Source organism: Anguilla anguilla, chromosome 10, assembly GCF_013347855.1.
Source record: "Anguilla anguilla isolate fAngAng1 chromosome 10, fAngAng1.pri, whole genome shotgun sequence".
Taxonomy (NCBI): Eukaryota; Metazoa; Chordata; class Actinopteri; order Anguilliformes; family Anguillidae; genus Anguilla; species Anguilla anguilla.
In genome coordinates this window covers 8227143-8245422 of record NC_049210.1, presented here as the reverse complement: position 1 = coordinate 8245422, position 18280 = coordinate 8227143, and the positions used below count along the sequence as shown (strand labels likewise).

At 40.3% G+C, this 18280-nt stretch overlaps 3 protein-coding genes and 1 non-coding gene across 5 annotated transcripts; 3 read left to right on the top strand and 1 right to left on the bottom strand.

Annotated features, from left to right (window-relative positions):
• The first annotated feature begins 1141 nt into the window (after nt 1-1141).
• LOC118207155 lies at nt 1142-1241 on the top strand. Its single transcript, XR_004761324.1, has one exon. It is a non-coding gene; the product is annotated as a small nucleolar RNA U13 (small nucleolar RNA).
• A 1499-nt stretch (nt 1242-2740) lies between these two features.
• On the top strand, nt 2741-7072 carry LOC118206438 (protein MAK16 homolog). Its single transcript, XM_035379161.1, has 9 exons — nt 2741-2755; nt 2859-2908; nt 3707-3816; nt 4223-4287; nt 4445-4596; nt 4844-4898; nt 5435-5509; nt 5755-5868; nt 6255-7072. Exons 1-9 carry the CDS (start codon nt 2741-2743, stop codon nt 6504-6506), a joined length of 888 nt encoding a protein of 295 aa, XP_035235052.1. The 3' UTR covers nt 6507-7072.
• Nucleotides 7073-7258: 186 nt separating this feature from the next.
• mak16 (MAK16 homolog (S. cerevisiae)) lies at nt 7259-12513 on the top strand. 2 transcript variants are annotated; one of them, XM_035379159.1, is made up of 10 exons: nt 7259-7602; nt 7703-7752; nt 8552-8661; nt 9076-9140; nt 9296-9447; nt 9695-9749; nt 10269-10343; nt 10589-10702; nt 11348-11413; nt 11882-12513. In XM_035379159.1, the coding sequence occupies exons 1-10, from the start codon at nt 7588-7590 to the stop codon at nt 12131-12133; spliced, it is 954 nt and encodes a 317-aa protein (XP_035235050.1). In that variant the 5' UTR covers nt 7259-7587; the 3' UTR covers nt 12134-12513. The 2 variants fall into 2 exon arrangements, with proteins under 2 accessions (XP_035235050.1, XP_035235051.1); XM_035379160.1 differs by lacking the exon at nt 11348-11413.
• Nucleotides 12392-16738, bottom strand: tti2 (TELO2 interacting protein 2). The gene is made up of 7 exons (XM_035379158.1): nt 15535-16738; nt 15155-15341; nt 14947-15039; nt 14556-14740; nt 13989-14132; nt 13361-13523; nt 12392-13022 (listed from the first exon to the last, which is right to left on the bottom strand). Exons 1-7 carry the CDS (start codon nt 16215-16217, stop codon nt 12942-12944), a joined length of 1536 nt encoding a protein of 511 aa, XP_035235049.1. The 5' UTR covers nt 16218-16738; the 3' UTR covers nt 12392-12941.
• Between the last annotated feature and the right edge of the window lie 1542 nt (nt 16739-18280).

The following is an 18280-nucleotide window of genomic DNA, read 5'->3' as shown; positions in this document are numbered from 1 at the left end:
TGTTTCCTGAAAAGACTAACTGGAAAAACTGCTTCGCTTGCAATTGACTCCAAGCAAAATATAAAGACAATTTAAATGACAAATGATTTTTTTTTTTTTTGCAATTTGCCACACACTTCTGACTGACAGGCTGTTAGACAAGTTGATTGTTTCATTGAAAAACGACATGCTTTGTACAGCATTTTAAAATGTTTTGTACAAACTGCAACTATTATGATATAATGCCTGTTGTAGTTTTACAAAAATGATTCTCTGTAAAGTACCTTTCTGTTTTCTTTCACAGAGGATTCAGTGTATGTTGTTAGCGCCTGATACAGCCTACTCCCAGTACAATAGACTTGATTCTTTCTTTCATGAAGGTGTTGCTAGCGCTCTCTTGTGGTCAGCACCAGTAGTGTTTTTGGATTCTCCACTGGAGGGGCAGCAGTGACAAGAAGATATTGGCTGATACTCTGTAAATTATAAATTTACAGAGAAAATACATATAGATTTGGCTCCTGATTATCCCCTTAAATGTCTGCATGTTAGGGGTAAATAATATATTTGTAGTTTTCACATATGTAAAAGTAAAACTCCTATAGCTCAACCATTCATTAATATGTAAATTTAGCTGTTGTTCACACAACACTGCGCTTCCCTTTCTGCCTGAGTCTAACCTAAAGGAAACCCCAAAACCTGCAAGGATGTATTTGCACAAGTACTGACTTAGGATCTGTCTAGCCAATTACTTCTCTAGCACAGCTAATTTCATTAGTAAATAAAGATTTGCGCATTAATGAAAGACCATGTTACACAAATATAAATTATTTAATTATTTGAACTATTTGGCTGTTTCTTTTTTTTTAATGTAGACGAACATAATTTGACTTGTATGAGTAACTTGAAAAAGTGGGCTGAACCTTCACCAACGTGTTTCCCAGAATGCACTAGTCATGAATATATTAGCAAGTAGCACTTTTGCATGTTACCCAGAAATAAAATGCGTTACTGAAACATTATATGGTATCAACTGAATGCTGCACTAATGGCATCGTTCTTATTTTGATTTATCTGTTTAGTTTTTTTTAAGATAAAAATGACAAACCATAATCAAAACGTTGTATCTCATATATATGCCGAAAACTGACCGGATAGACCGTCGATCCTTTCGGTTCATGCAAATGATGAATGGGTTTATCACGGGCTATCTGTGAAATGTACTGCCTTATTCTTGTTACGCATTGTACATTACCCTTCTGATCTTGAATCGAAAAACTATATATGAGAAAAAGAGATATGTCCTTATTCATACGGAAACAGGGGAGTGATGTGTACTGCATTTTGTTCTCAATGTGCTGCAACTTTAGGATTAAAATGTATTCTCTTAATTGGTCACGTTTAACGGCTACACATCAGTTTCGTTACTATTCTGTCTTCAAGCCATTTTGTTTTTCAGCAAGCTAAATTCTGCGTGAGGATATCAATAACCATAGCGATTATCGTTTTACACTTTAGACGAAAGCAAACTAAGTTTAATATACTTCAACTGAAACCTTTCCCGTTTATAACTACCGATTCCTAGTGACTTCTTTACAAAACCCGTTTGCAGATGCACTTCGGACCAAAGATTTTGTCATGTTACTAAGTAGTATGAGTCTGTTATTAGGAATCACGTCACACGGTTAACTAGAAGAAGAAGAAGGAGGAGGAGGAGAGGAGGATCACGTCACACGTCTCCAGTCACGTATCGCGAGATTTACACGGTGTCGGTAATTTTATTTCAATATGGCGGCTTCTTAAATTCGGATGTGGCAGACATGGCATTAGAATGGGCTGAACGGGGTAGGGTTAACAAAATAGTAACATGTAGTGATTCTGTGTCGGCGATGGCAAGTATTAAGACGGGTACAGCCAGAAATCACCAGGATCTGCTGTATGAAATCTTGTTCGCCAATTCAAGAGTGGTTAGGCAAGGGAAAAATGTTACATTCATGTGGGTCCCAGCACAATCAGATATCCCGGGAAACGAGAGAGCAGATATGTTGGCAAAAGAAGCAGTCAAAAAGGGAAGTGTTGAAATCAATATCAAGTTATCAAAGTCAGAGGGAAAGGGCATTGTGTGGGGAAATATCAATAAAGAATGGCAGCAGCACTGGGATCAGGAGAGAAGGGGGAGACATTTACATCTGATACAAAATAGAGTAGGCAGTGTAAGAAAGAGGGGAGGAAACATAAGAGAGGAGGTTGTAATATCAAGATTAAGAATAGGACACAGCAATTTACGCAGCACGCTTCATCTTATAGGTAAACATCCAACCGGTCTTTGTGAAATCTGTCAGGTACCAGAAACCTCAGAACACGTTATCATTAACTGCAATAAATATAGGTCGGAAAGGAAAAATATGATGGAGGAGATGGGAAGATTGGGGATAACAGGAGCAGGATTGAGGGATGTACTGGAGTGTGGGGCTAGTTGGCAGGGGAGGAGATGTTTTATCAACTACCTTCGGGGAACGGGACTGTTAATAAAAGTGTGACAGGCAATAAGCTGTAGGAGTTAACTTACTCCGAAAGATGGCAGTAATGCAACTTTCAAGGACGCAAGCTGCCGGTAAACAACACCGAAGAAGCATGTGGCAGACTACCATTCGTAAGAGTTGATAATTATATATTAGTTATATTTTTCCAGTTACTTAACACACAACATTTGGAACATCATAAGAACGGACAATTTATAACGGCTGGCCACGAAAAGCAGAAAATGCAGCACGACGACGTAAGTGAATAACGTACATCCCAACAATCCTACTAGCTATCAAATATCAATGCAGCGTGTTAGCTCTCTAATATGTTGCGTTTAACATTTCCCCTTGCTTTAGGTTATTTGGGAGATAATTGGAAACAAGCAGTTCTGCTCCTACAAAGTCAAGTAAGTAACTTTGTAATCTAGGTCTTTTAATATACGAAACCTGACCACCCACTCGTTTTAAATTAGCCAAGAAGAAAATAGCAATGCGTTTGTGAACTTGCTAACGTTGGAGACGTTATATCTTACAATGTACTCTGTAGTCCACTGTATTTGCGGGTGTCTTACGATTTTGTTTACGACTTCGTTAGTTAGCAACAAGTAAAGCTGTCTTCAGTAAAAAACGAACTGACGATATTTTGACTGCGTTAATGAACTGTATCCAGTTAATTGATTTATTACATTACAATCACGCTCATTTTCAGAGCGACTAATAAAAGTTCAGAACATCGGTGTTTGTCATATGATTATAATAGTGAGATATTTCCAAGAAAGCGCGCAAGGCCCATTTGTAATCAATAATGTTTAACGCAAAATTAACTGAACAAACCAACAAGTAGTAGCTGTTGTTAATTAAAGTAAATGCCCTTATATAATGACCTGTCGTATATAGCTATAACTGTAATATTCTAAAAGTTAACACAAAAAGAAAGATGATAAAGAGGGTTATGGGAATCATGATACAGTCTGAACAGATGGGTCTGTTGTGGTCGGAGTCTGAAACCCATTCCACCACTCTCCCGAATATCTTTCAGCTGTCTACGCTAGCCTTTCCCCAAGGAACACATGTGCACCTAAGTTGGAAAATAGATTGAGATGTAGATATGCTCCTAAATTATTTTTCGACTTAGCGCACATCGATTTTCAGGAGCAAAGGTCCTAATGTGGGAGCGCTCCTGATGTCTTGTTTTCCACCCACAGAACAAAGAATCAGAATTTTTGTCGGAATGAATACAATGTAACTGGGCTTTATAACCGCTCGTCGTGTCCTCTGGCGAACAGTCAGTATGCTACCATCAGGGAGGAAAAAGGTACAACAACATCCCATTTAACTCTTGAAACTTAAAAGTGAAGCTTTGAGGCACATCATAACAGAATAAAGATTTATAAATGTAGATGAAATGTTCATTAGGATATTGTCAGTCATTTTAAGATGATGACCACTACGTAGCTCAACCTGGAGTAAATGACAGCCAGGCTAACCTGGTAAATTAGTCAAAACAAAATGGTTTAAGTAGGAATGTCTTTTTGTCTCATTGAATAAAGGCTATGGCTATCCTTCATATTAGATGCTAATGATGAATAATGATGTTGTTATGGCAGCTATCATTTATATGGCAAACAATAATCGATAAGATGCTAATTATGAATAATGATTTTGTTTTGGGTTGGAACATGTGCAGTAATTTATGGTAATGTCTGTGCCTTTGTCCCCAGGCCAGTGTTTTCTGTACATGAAGGTAATTGAAAGAGCAGCTTTTCCTGCCCGGATGTGGGAGAAGGTGAGTAGTGGGGCCAACAAAACTTAATGTTATTCATGCCTGGCTGACGTGCCTGTGAAAGGGAACTATAAGGCTAAAAACATGTGAATAAATGATGTACAGAAGCTTTGGTGGAGAATTTTTGTATGCAAATGTATTTTCTGTTGCCAACTTGCAGGTGAAGCTGAGCAAGAACTATGAGAAGGCGCTGGAGCAGATCGATGAGAACCTCATCTACTGGCCTCGTTTCCTCAGACACAAGTGCAAACAGCGGTTCACCAAGATCACACAGTACCTGATACGCATCCGCAAGCTCACCCTCAAGAGACAGTGAGTCCACAGTGTTACCACAGTGTTACAGCAGAACCACCCTTAATCCATCTGGTACACAAACCACGATGTTACTGCAGAACCACCTTACACTCCATGTGATACTGAAATCACAATTGAAAATTCAGTAACTTCAGATGCGTCCCCTTTCAGAGTTCACATGTCAAAAATCTGCCTTTCCTCCCATTTTGCAGTAACATACATCAGCTCAGTTGTTCGGATACTAACAAATCTTCTGCTGTTTCAGGAGAAAACTGGTTCCGCTCAGCAAGAAGGTGGAAAGGAGAGAAAAGAGGAGAGAGGTAAGCCCGTTTGTGTAGTTTGATGACAGTTAAGACCTACCTTGTCATGCTTCTTCTGACAGAGGAGGATCATGGGATTGTATTGCGCAGTGAGAGCACACTCACATTTCTGAAGCAGCTCCATACATTATACACAAATATGATGTATTACTGTAGGTATTTATGGTTATGATTGGTTGTCTGGAGTAACTACTGCTAAACAGGGGGGCAAAGATACATTCTGTAAAGAGTTGCTAGTATTTTCAGACTAAATTTGAACTGTATATTCAAAATTTGTTTGAATTGCTTGTTCATAATGTGATTGGCTGCAACTGTATGCACAAACTACTACGGATTTGTGAAAGGTGCAGCCAAAAACAGATTTTAATGTAAAAGACCCCAAGATTTGGGTGGCCGTTGCAGTGAAAAAGTATTTTGGTCTGATTATTTGAAATTGTAACATGTTGTTTTGTACCGGGTGCATAAAGGCATGCGTGATGTATTAAACTGAGTGTAATGAACTGATGGAATATTTCAGAATTTTTTTTGTGTTACAGGAAAAAGCCCTGATCGCAGCCCAGCTGGATAATGCGATCGAGAAAGAACTGCTGGAGAGACTGAAACAAGGAACGGTAAGCATATGACATTTTTGGGCTCAACGTATTATTTATGGGTTATGGCTCCATATTTGCTATATGCAAAATATGACAGACTTCACATTCGGGAGACTAAATAAAACGTTGCGAGAACTGCTTTTGTAATGGAACCTGTGTGACTGCATGTCACCCCCAAAGCCTTAAAATGAGAATGAATGCTGTTGTGCATTTACAGTGCAGTGCTTGTATGTGACATAACCTGTGCTTTTTTTCCCATCCAGTATGGAGACATCTACAACTTTCCCGTCCACGCTTTTGACAAGGCCCTAGAACAGCAGGACGAGGAGAGCGAGACTGATTCCTCAGAGGGCGAAGCGGAGGAAGAGGACGATGAGGTGAGGAAAAAAACGATTTAATAGGGTGTGTTCCTGTAAACGGGTTAAATGAGGCTATTTTAAAATAAAAGATAATGATTTACCTGATTTAGCCTAGACCAATTTCAGGCTCATTGACAACTTGTACTAGCTTACCAAGTTATATGCAGTTGCGATCTTAAAACATTTTCATATGTTAAAATTGAGCACAATTAAATTTTTTCTTACAATTTTAATCGCTTGTTTAAATGTATGTATAATTTTATATGGTACTACAGAAACATTTTGTTGGAGTGGGAAAAAGTGTTTAATATTGTGATTTTTTAATTTAGTGTTAAGCAAAATTAAGTACACAAATGTGATGTCATCGCTGTTGCCATGGTGCTAAGGGTGTATTTTTTTGACAGGACATGGACAAACTGAAAAGCAGCAGCGATGAGGAAGGCGACTCCAGTGAAGAGGAGGAATCCGAGGAGGAGATGGAGGTGGAGCAGGAGAGGGAGGCGAAAGGGAAGGGGAAAGCTGTTGCTTCTTCTAAGTCCACGGGGAAGTCGAAAGGAGAGGCACCCCTTAAAGGTCCCGCCAGGAAGAAGCAGGCCTACGTGGAGATCGAATACGAGCAGGAGACAGAGCCTGTCGCCAAGAGCAAGGCCACATAGACTGCCTCTACACATCATGTGCTGTAAGCCCAGTACTCTGCCAAATGACTCCTAACGCGATTGGCTGTTCCAGTGGAATCAGTCAGCGCCAATCAGTATCATGACCCTAGGATTGCCTGTTCCCGAGCGTTTGTATTAACAGGAAAGGATTCCTCAGACTGGTCAGTGGACGTAAATTAAATGTGTTGCAGTAGACGTCAGTCAGAATTAAGTGCCCTGCAGTCCTGAAGAATGTCACCAGTGCAAAAAAAAAGAAAACCCTAGCCATACCAGTGGTCATCAGAACGGCTGTACATGAAGAGTGTGCACGTATTATTGGCCTTAAATATTTATATTTTTTATTTTTAAACACTACCCTGTTGTCTGAAATCCTTCATGCATCCAGAATATGCCCAAGGACCTTATTGTGAGTGACTTAAGTCAGATCATTAGAACCACTGTGTTCATATGTTGACATTCTGAAAATCTCTGGAATTAAAGCCAGATTATGTCCAATGGAAAAAACAGTGAAATTACACATTTCAAGATGGCGCTTTATACCAGCAAGATAAAATGTTTTACAACCAGTTACAGCCAGTTCTCATTTGTAAATTAACAGTTACTAAACAATATGCAGTTGGGCTAGGCTGCTGACCAGGAATCCTCCAGAAGTACGATGTTATGAGAGATCCTTAGTCATGCTGATGGGGCACAGGGACCTGTGTGCACATAACCAGATGTGCAAGTTCATTTTAGGAAATGCTGGGCTCAGCTCCCCCTGCTGGTGTCCTGTTACTAGGTAGTATGAGGCACAGCCGTAGATAGAAGCTCTGTTATGAGGAATCACGTCACACGGTAAACTAGAAGAAGAAGGAGGATGGGGAGGAGCACGTCACACGTCTCCAGTCACGTATCGCGAGATTTACACGGTGTCGGTCATTTTATTTCAATATGGCGGCTTCCTAAATTCGCATGTGGCAGACTACCATTCGTAAGAGTTGATAATTATATATTAGTTATATTTTTCCAGTACTTTACACACAATATTTGGAACATCATAAGAACGGACAATTTATAACGGCTGTTCCACGAAAAGCAGAAAATGCAGCACGACGACGTAAGTGAATAACGTACATCCCAACAATCCTAGCTATCAAATATCAATGCAGCGTGTTAGCTCTCTAATATGTTGCGTTTAACATTTTCCCTTGCTTTAGGTTATTTGGGACATAATTGGAAACAAGCAGTTCTGCTCCTACAAAGTCAAGTAAGTAACTTTGTAATCTAGGTCTTTTAATATACGAAACCTGACCACGTACTCGTTTTAAATTAGCCAAGAAGAAAATAGCAATGCGTTTGTGAACTTGCTAACGTTGGAGACGTTATATCTTACAATGTATTCTGTAGTCCACTGTATTTGCGGGTGTCTTACGATTTTGTTTACGACTTCGTTAGTTAGCAACAAGTATAGCTGTCTTCAGTAAAAAGCGAACTGACGATATTTTGACTGCGTTAATGAACTGTTTCCAGTTAATTGATTTATTACATTACAATCACGCTCTTTTTCAGAGCGACTAATAAAAGTTCAGAACATCGGTGTTTGTCATATGATTATAATAGTAAGATATTTCCAAGAAAGCGCGGAAGGCCCATTGGTAATCAATAATGTTTAACGCAAAATTAACAAAACAAACCAACAAGTAGTAGCTGTTGTTAATTAAAGTAAATGCCCTTATATAATGACCTGTCGCATATAGCTATAACTGTAATATTCTAAAAGTTAACACAAAAAGAAAGATGATAAAGAGGGTTATGGGAATCATGATACAGTCTGAACAGATGGGTCTGTTGTGGTCGGAGTCTGAAACCCATTCCACCACTGTCCCGAATATCTCTCAGCTGTCTACGCTAACCTTTCCCCAAGGAACACATGTGCACCTAAGTTGGAAAATAGATTGAGATGTAGATATGCTCCTAAATTATTTTTCCACTTAACGCACATCGATTTTCAGGAGCAAATGGTCCTAATGTGGGAGCGCTCCTGATGTCTTGTTTTCCACCCACAGGACAAAGAATCAGAATTTTTGTCGGAATGAATACAATGTAACTGGGCTTTGTAACCGCTCGTCGTGTCCTCTGGCGAACAGTCAGTATGCTACCATCAGGGAGGAAAAAGGTACAACAACATCCAATTTAACTCTTGAAACTTAAAAGTGAAGCTTTGAGGCACATCATAACGGAATAAAGATTTATAAATGTAAATGAAATGTTCATTAGGATATTGTCACTCATTTTAAGATGGTGACCATTACGTAGCTCAACCTGGAGTAAATGACAGCCAGGCTAACCTGGTAAATTAGTCAAAACAAAATGGTTTAAGTAGGAATGTCTTTTTGTCTCATTGAATAAAGGCTATGGCTATCCTTCATATTAGATGCTAATGATGAATAATGATGTTGTTATGGCAGCTATCATTTATGTGGCAAACAATAATCGATAAGATGCTAATTATGAATAATGATTTTGTTTTGGGCTGGAACATGTGCAGTGAGGTATTAATTTATGGTAATGTCTGTGCCTTTGTCCCCAGGCCAGTGTTTTCTGTACATGAAGGTAATTGAAAGAGCAGCCTTTCCTGCCCGGATGTGGGAGAAGGTGAGTAGTGGGGCCAACAAAACTTAATGTTATTCATGCCTGGCTGACGTGCCTGTGAAAGGGAACTATAAGGCTAAAAACGTGAATAAATGATGTACAGAAGCTTTGGTGGAGAATTTTTGTATGCAAATGTATTTTCTGTTGCCAACTTGCAGGTGAAGCTGAGCAAGAACTACGAGAAGGCGCTGGAGCAGATCGATGAGAACCTCATCTACTGGCCTCGTTTCCTCAGACACAAGTGCAAACAGCGGTTCACCAAGATCACACAGTACCTGATACGCATCCGCAAGCTCACCCTCAAGAGACAGTGAGTCCACAGTGTTACCACAGTGTTACAGCAGAACCACCCTTAATCCATCTGGTACACAAACCACGATGTTACAGCAGAACCACCTTACACTCCATGTGATACTGAAATCACAATTGAAAATTCAGCAACTTCAGATGCGTCCCCTTTCAGAGTTCACATGTCAAAAATCTGCCTTTCCTCCCATTTTGCAGTAACATACACCAGCTCAGTTGTTCGGATACTAACAAATCTTCTGCTGTTTCAGGAGAAAACTGGTTCCGCTCAGCAAGAAGGTGGAAAGGAGAGAAAAGAGGAGAGAGGTAAGCCCGTTTGTGTAGTTTGATGACAGTTAAGACCTACCTTGTCATTCTTCTGACAGGGGAGGATCATGGGATTGTATTGCGCAGTGAGAGCACACTCACATTTCTGAAGCAGCTCCATACATTATACACAAATCTGATGTATTACTGTAGGTATTTATGGTTATGATTGGTTGTCTGGAGTAAGGTAGGTAAGGTAGGTCTGTAAAGAGTTGCTAGTATTTTCAGACTAAATTTGAACTGTATATTCAAAATTTGTTTGAATTGCTTGTTCATAATGTGATTGGCTGCAACTGTATGCACAAACTACTACGGATTTGTGAAAGGTGCAGCCAAAAACAGATTTTAATGTAAAAGACCCCAAGATTTGGGTGGCCGTTGCAGTGAAAAAGTATTTTGGTCTGATTATTTGAAATTGTAACATGTTGTTTTGTACCGGGTGCATAAAGGCATGCGTGATGTATTAAACTGAGTGTAATGAACTGATGGAATATTTCAGAATTTTTTTTTGTGTTACAGGAAAAAGCCCTGATCGCAGCCCAGCTGGATAATGCGATCGAAAAAGAACTGCTGGAGAGACTGAAACAAGGAACGGTAAGCATATGACATTTTTGGGCTCAACGTATTATTTATGGGTTATGGCTCCATATTTGCTATATGCAAAATATGACAGACTTCACATTCGGGAGACTAAATAAAACGTTGCGAGAACTGCTTTTGTAATGGAACCAGTGTGACTGCATGTCACCCCCAAAGCCTTAAAATGAGAATGAATGCTGTTGTGCATTTACAGTGCAGTGCTTGTATGTGACATAACCTGTGCTTTTTTTCCCATCCAGTATGGAGACATCTACAACTTTCCTGTCCACGCTTTTGACAAGGCCCTAGAACAGCAGGACGAAGAGAGCGAGACTGATTCCTCAGAGGGCGAAGCGGAGGAAGAGGACGATGAGGTGAGGAAAAAACTATTTAATAGGGCGTGTTCCTGTAAACGGGTTAAATGAGGCTCGTTTAAAATAAAGAATAATTTCAAAAATTGAATATTTTTTAACAGAAAATTAATACTTTGACATCGAGCTGTTTTATACAGCTCAAATATATGATGGGTTTATTCTGAAGTAACTAAGTTTTGATACTGCCCTTTACAGGACGTTTTAGCCATTGGTCATTTGGAGACGGTTTATTGCAGAAATAATATACTATATAATGTTTAGTGTAAGTGTGGGCAAGGAAGCCCATATAACATTTTGGGGGGATTTTATGTCCTCCAGTACCTGTGTTTATAAATCAATTTGGAAATTCACAAGGTGAATAAGTAAGAAATAAATAAGTCTCGCTGCTGTGTCTGTCTTACAAAAGAGAACCAGAAACACACATTTAGGTCTAACTAGCTGAATGTGTCCTCCCAAGATTAGTGTGAGGAAAATCAGCTCACTTAAACAACACTTGGTTTTAGAATTGTGTTCATGTTATTAATCTTCTCCACATCATTACATTAAGTACACTGGGGAGATGTGTTGTTCTTTGAACATTAAACGAGTAAATTTGATTCTGTATAGATTATTTAAATGAACCTTTTTGTGCATTTCCATTTCCAGGACGTCGGGAAGAAAGAATTTATTGCTGAGGATGAGGTGGAAGAGAGTGACCTCAGCGACTTTGAGGTAAAGGGGGAAGTTTCATGCTTTTTTCCCCTTAGCTATACAACCTCCTAGTTCACATTAGTATCAACAATAGTTTCCCCTTTTTAGTCCTCACCTACCTCTGCTGACACTGATGGATTTAATGCAACACAGAATACATTGTGGAAACAGTAGTGGAAGTTTTACAACAAAACTCAACCTGATTTACCTGATTTAGCCTAGACCAATTTCAGGCTCATTGCCAACTTGTACTAGCTTTACCAGGGTATATGCCGTTTCGATCTTCATATGTTAAAATTGAGCATTTACATTTAAACAAGCGATTAAAATTGTATGCATAATTTTAAATGGTACTAGAGAAACATTTTGTTGGAGGGGGAAAAAGTGTTTAATATTGTGATTTTTTAAATTTAGAGTTAAGCAAAATTAAGTACACAAATGTGATGTCATCGCTGTTGCCATGGTGCTAAGGGTGTATTTTTTTGACAGGACATGGACAAACTGAGAGGCAGCAGCGATGAGGAAGGCGACTCCAGTGAAGAGGAGGAATCCGAGGAGGAGATGGAGGTGGAGGAGGAGAGGGAGGCGAAAGGGAAGGGGAAAGCTGCTGCTTCTTCTAAGTCCACGGGGAAGTCGAAAGGAAAGGCACCGCTCAAAGGTCCCGCCAGGAAGAAGCGGGCCTACGTGGAGATCGAATACGAGCAGGAGACAGAGCCTGTCGCCAAGAGCAAGGCCACATAGACTGCCTCTACACGTCATGTACTGCAAGCCCAGTACTCTGCCAAATGACTCCTAACGCGATTGGCTGTTCCAGTGGAATCAGTCAGCGCCCATCAGTATCATGACCCTAGGATTGCCTGTTGCAGAGTGTTTGTATTAACAGGAAAGGATTCCTCAGACTGGTCAGTGGACGTAAATTAAATGTGTTGCAGTAGACATCAGTCACTCATTGAATTAAGTGCCCTGCAGTCCTGAAGAATGTCACCAGTGCAAAAAAAAGAAAACCCAATTTGCTTTATTTTTTTATAGCCATACCAATGGTCATCAGAACGGCTGTACATGAAGAGTGTGTGCACGTATTATTGGCCTTAAATATTTATATTTTTAATTTTTAAACACTACCCTGTTGTCTGAAATCCTTCATGCATCCAGAATATGCCCGAGGACCTTATTGAGTGACTTAAGTCAGATCATTAGAACCACTGTGTTCATATGTTGACATTCTGAAAATCTCTGGAATTAAAGCCAGATTATGTCCAATGGAAAAAACAGTGAAATTACACATTTCAAGATGGCTCTTTATACCAGCAAGATAAAATGTTTTACAACCAGTTACAGCCAGTTCTCATTTGTAAATTAACAGTTACTAAACAATATGCAGTTGGGCTAGGCTGCTGACCAGGAATCCTCCAGAAGTACGATGTTATGAGAGATCCTTAGTCATGCTGATGGGGCACAGGGACCTGTGTGCACATAACCAGGTGTGCAAGTTCATTTTAGGAAATGCTGGGCTCAGCTCCCCCTGCTGGTGATCCAGTGTTATGTTCTCTCAGCTGACATCTGTGACCTTCTTTAAGCATTCCAGCACTGTGCCATCCGCACAGCTGCTGTCTACCTCTTTCAAGAGCACCTGAAGGGAGCAGAAAATGTGATTTAAAACAGAAAATGTATCTTTTTTTCTCATTTTTTTTTACAGCGCTTTAACATAGGAAATGCTTTGACAGTTGAATTCTGCATAAAAGGCTATATGGTAAACACACACAAAAATAAATTGTTCATAAAATTTCAATTCAATTTATTACACTGGATTAAAATCTACAGCCTTGTAACTGAATTTCTGTGCAGGAAATTTAGAGGCAAGCACCATTAGTCATATACAGGCACCAAATGTGGATTATCACATACAGTGTTTAATGTGGGAACCCCTGCAGGTTTATAGGGGGTTGTGAGGTCAGCAGTAGATCTTACCTTGAGTTTTCCCTGAGAGCAGTAATCCAGCAGCAGCAGGCAGTGTGTGGCCTTGCCCAGAAGCTCCTCCCTCACAGCAGGGGGCGCTGAAGTGCGGTCTGCAGACACGTCGACCAGCAGCTTCAACAGAGCGCGCACCAGAACAGCCAGCCTACACTCCAGTCTGTGTAAAGCAAGCGGAGTCAGAGCAGATGCATTTCCTTAAGCGTGAATCCCTTCATTTCAGGACTGTCTGTTTCCAAATTCATCTCGCATTAATGAAATGATCAATATGTGCATGAAAGATTTTTAGGATTTATAAGTCAAAAGGTGGTGTAAATTCACATCAGGGCAAATGCGATACATATGAAATATGCAAAACATGCTCCATGTCTACCCAGCACAAAATAATCCAGCAAATGATTAAACTGCTGCTAACTACATTGTGTGGATCACACTCAAATGATCTGATACTAATTATTCAGGCAAAAGAATGCAAGAAAAAGCAGTTTTTAGTTTTCCAGGCTGAATTTACTGAAGCCCAAGATGGAAATGTGGGAAGTGAATCCTAGTTTGCACATGCAAGTAGTTAGGGGGCTGATAGTCGATTTCGAGAAAGTGCCCTAAAAGCCCCCCCCCCCCCACTCACCTTGGCCAGGCCTGCTGTATAGTCTTTTCAAGAACATCTAGGATACTAAGCCTAGCCTGCTCTCCCGGAGCATCCGAGATCTCCAGGTATCCCAGAATTACTCTCTCCACTCTCTTAAGATGGCGGACAGTGACGATACCCATCCTAGAGGTATAGCAGTTTAATGACAACCATGCTCCAAATGCATTTCTCCATTTCAACCAATAATAAAGACAGTTAATCAGATTATCGTCCTCTAGCTACATAATGGATATGTATTGAAATTTTAACCTCCAAAAAAGATGTCACATTGGGACATGCTTTCCAATTTGGGCAATAAAATATAAGTAACTTGGAAAGTTTTTTTTTTGCTAACAAAAACCTTTCTAGGTTAAAAGACTCCCAGAATATTCAAGGTATGGATCAACCTATAATAATGACCAAAAAGGTCTCGAGTTTGCTTCAGAGAATGATACGTGAGTTTTTATTAGTCTAAACTTGTATAGAAGATTAATAAAGGACTATGCAAGTTTAGACTAATAAAAACTCATATCATTCTCTGAATGATAAATCGGTTCGGGAGCTCACCTGTCAGTGAAGAGGGCGACGTTTCTAGCGTACACCCGGCGCAGGGCCAGCCTGTGCTCCATCTCCATGTGCGTGAGGATCAGCCGCAGAACCTCGTCGTAGCGGTTCGGGTTACGGGCCATCCCAGCGCTCCCCGGAGGTTTCTCCAGAACAGAGAGCAGGTCCAGCAGGCATGGGAGAACCACCTCAGCGGAGAGGGAGAAGTTGGGGAAAACATTAAAGTTGTATTTTGGCTGAAAACAAAAACCAGCAGAACCTGCCACTCCTGGTCTACTCTGCAGACTCTGCCAGCTCTCTGTGAGCATGGCAGGACTCACTGTGTGACTACACTTCATTGTTACTATGACCCTGTGATGTGAACGGCCATAAGGCCACAAAGCCCCAGGTTTACCTCTATGAGCTCTGCCTCAGAAACGTAGAGATGGTTGAACAGGGCGTGGTAGAGCACCTGGGCTCTGTTGTACTGCCTGAGATCAGCTGCAGGCTGAAAGAAGGAAATTCTTAGTTAACAGAGATGCAATATGGCAAAATACGAATGGTTTTCATTTGCCATAGATCCCAAATAGGAGGGAAGGGAGGGGAGGGGAGGGGGGTCTTACCACATTGAGTACGATATGATGCAGGCAGCGCACCCCCAGCACTTTGTTCTCTGTGCGATAGTCGTCCGAGATCAAAAGGGAAGGGGGAAATACCCTGTCCAGGAACTCGGCCAACCACGGACGGCCCACCTGAGTAAGTGTCCAGGCAAAGACGTGCTTTGTGGCCTGGTTTCTCTTCCAGTTCTCTCTGCAGCAGGGTAAAGTTTTTTTAAATTTTTTATCATTGAACAACTTACCTACTTATTTTCTTAGGCATTAGAGAATAGGGTCAGCATATGTTTTTGATCTTACTACTTTTAAATACCAAGAATGCTTCCCTATATAAGTTCAGCGTTTGCAGTCTTCATAACAATGAATATGAGTATATATACACATCTTACTTGGTTACTTCTGGTCTCAGAATCTCCAAGACGGCAGCAAGGATTCCAGTGTGGTCACCTACAGTATTTCCACACAGCAACTGGGAGCTGGACGCAAAGCCGCCCCCGTGAACAACCGCATTCAGCAGCAAAGCAGCAGCAGTTCTGGAGGAGTCGCTGGTCCATGGCTGATCCTGCATGTGGGTCACCGCGAATACGAAGAGAGGAGGCGCGAGTGCACGCGCGAGGGGGCTCAAAGGAGAGGAAGGACCATGGCAACACGGAACGTCGCTCCCAGGCCCAAGCCTGCGACAGAGGGTCAGCAATACTGCGCAAACTGCGCTGGACTTGCCAGGGACAGCCACGTAAGAGCTGGCTGGAAGATCACCGCTCTCCGTCTCGCAGAGAGGCAAAGCAGCGAAATGGGTCAGAGAGATCACAATTTCCAAGTACACTTTCTTAATGTTGGCGCCTTCGTTGGCGCAGCACTCGGAGAAAAGCAAGTGGCTGTCCGCACTCTCAAACAATTGCTTGACGCTGTGCACGGTGTCCAGCTCTTCCGCAGAGGAGCCTGCAACTCGGAGGCAATCTTGGACCCAGCAGTGCACTTCATGCACAGAGTTGCCTGAGAACTGGCCGTGGCCTTGCTGGTCTCCGGCAGCCTCTTTTATCTTGAGGTCTTGCAAACTGTCTGACAAATACATTTCTACTGTGTCCTTATCGACTGAAATCACTGCTTAAAAATAGCATGGTCTTACACCTCTTTTTTTCTCAAAATGAGGCCACATTAGTGCTGTAAACTGGTTAGCCTACTAGACTGAATATCTGAAAACTTGCATGCAAGGCTACACATGTAAGAGTAGCCTGCCCTATACGGATTTTATATGTAGCTGCTCAAAGAGACAGAAAAAAACAGAAGACTGATCAAGCTTTTAAAACGGAACACATTAGTACTGTAAACTCGGCTTCGATTGCTAGGAGCCTTGCATTGAGGATGACTGTTACCTGGCTAGCTAGCTAACCTGTCCTCTTGTGATGAAAATGAGCCACTTGCTTATACAGTTGCATGCGTTACGGTAGCTAACTATATGCATTACCTTTCGGTTTCATTTTACAAATATAAGAAAATGAAGAGACACACAAATTTCCAGTTACGCGTTAAGTCTTCTTACCACCACACATGTTCAAAATGGTGCTACTACAAAATACATCCCCTACTCACAGCGGAAACGTGGACTTCTCTCACATAGGTCCGCTTATTAAATCGCCGGCTGGATTGGAGTACACCCTGTCGTTGCTTTTAATGATCTCTGTAATCAGCACTCAATAACATACACATTCTATGTATAAACACAACTTGGTTATTGTAGGGTTTGATTGTTTTCAATTATATTAAATTTCACTGTATTTATTTTACTAGCCTAGTCATCCAAGTTAGTACCAAGACAGGTTCTGTCGAGTCCTACTTCATGGTAAGTCGTTGCAGGTTTATTCAACAATCACAGTGAAACAGATGAGGCAAATGTGTCTGAAAACATTTATAATGTTAACATGTATAATGACATATAATGTCTGTTTCAATGGTAGAAACGCAAAATAGATGAGTCTATTGTTTTTTTTCCTTCATAAAACGTGAGAAATGCAAATATTCTAAATACGTTATTTTTTATTTAGATGGGTGAAAATCTAAAATAAAAATAAAAAATTAAACAATCAGGTTGAATTAAGGAAAATGTGTTTGAAGACATTTATGATGAAAACAGTAACATACATGCCAACAAAGTGGCATGGGTAATAATTGTATATGTGTGGGGTTTTTTTACTCAGATGGGTGCAAAATGAAATTTATTCAACAACAACAATGAAACAAATGAAATGAAATGTGTTTGAAGTGAAGAGAGGAGAGTTTTCTTTAAGTTACTAGAAGCTTGTACTGCATTCAATCTCTGGGCTTCCACCAGGGCCCCTGGTTCCAGACGCCAGACTCCCAAGGACAAGAAGAAGTTGGAAATATTCCATGTACTCCTATCTATTATACATTTCTAGGAGTCTAAACTGATGAGCTTGGCCTTTTCTTTATCCTCCCCCCTGCCATCCATACCTGAGACAAACCACCTATGATGCCATGCTCCCTGGGACGCTGAAAGCAACTGTTAGATAAAGACAAAATTATTTTTGATTTAGAGCTGGTTTATGTAACATTGAAGGCTAGAGATCAACATGTGCTTATTCAGTATTCATGCTATATGACTAGACATAACCAATCATTTATTTTGTTCAGTTTTAATATATGCTTATGAATTAACCATGTACCATTCAGCTATATAGAATTATATATGTTATTAGTAAAACAGCTTTTGACTATAGAAGTAGGGAATGCCCCTGCTTTCTTTAGTTTGGGCTTGTGGTGGGTAAAATACTGAACTCTTTGTGCAGAAATAAATCCTGTTTCTTATTACAGATCTTGTTGTGGCTGGTTATTATAAGGGAAAACTTTCTGTGCTCAAAAAAATACATTTATGATGAACAGACTCATTCAATTGAAAAACAACAAAATACATTATAGTAAAAATTTAAATATGTGATTTTTTATTTATATGGATGCAAAATTGGGTACATTCAGCAATCACAGCAAAATAAATGAAGGAAAATACTTTTGAAAACATTTAAGATGAAACGTCTCTACGTTGAAAAACTGCAAAATACGTAAGACTATAGTCTTTTGTTGTAAAATGCAAAAATTTTAAATATGTGATTTTTTATTTAG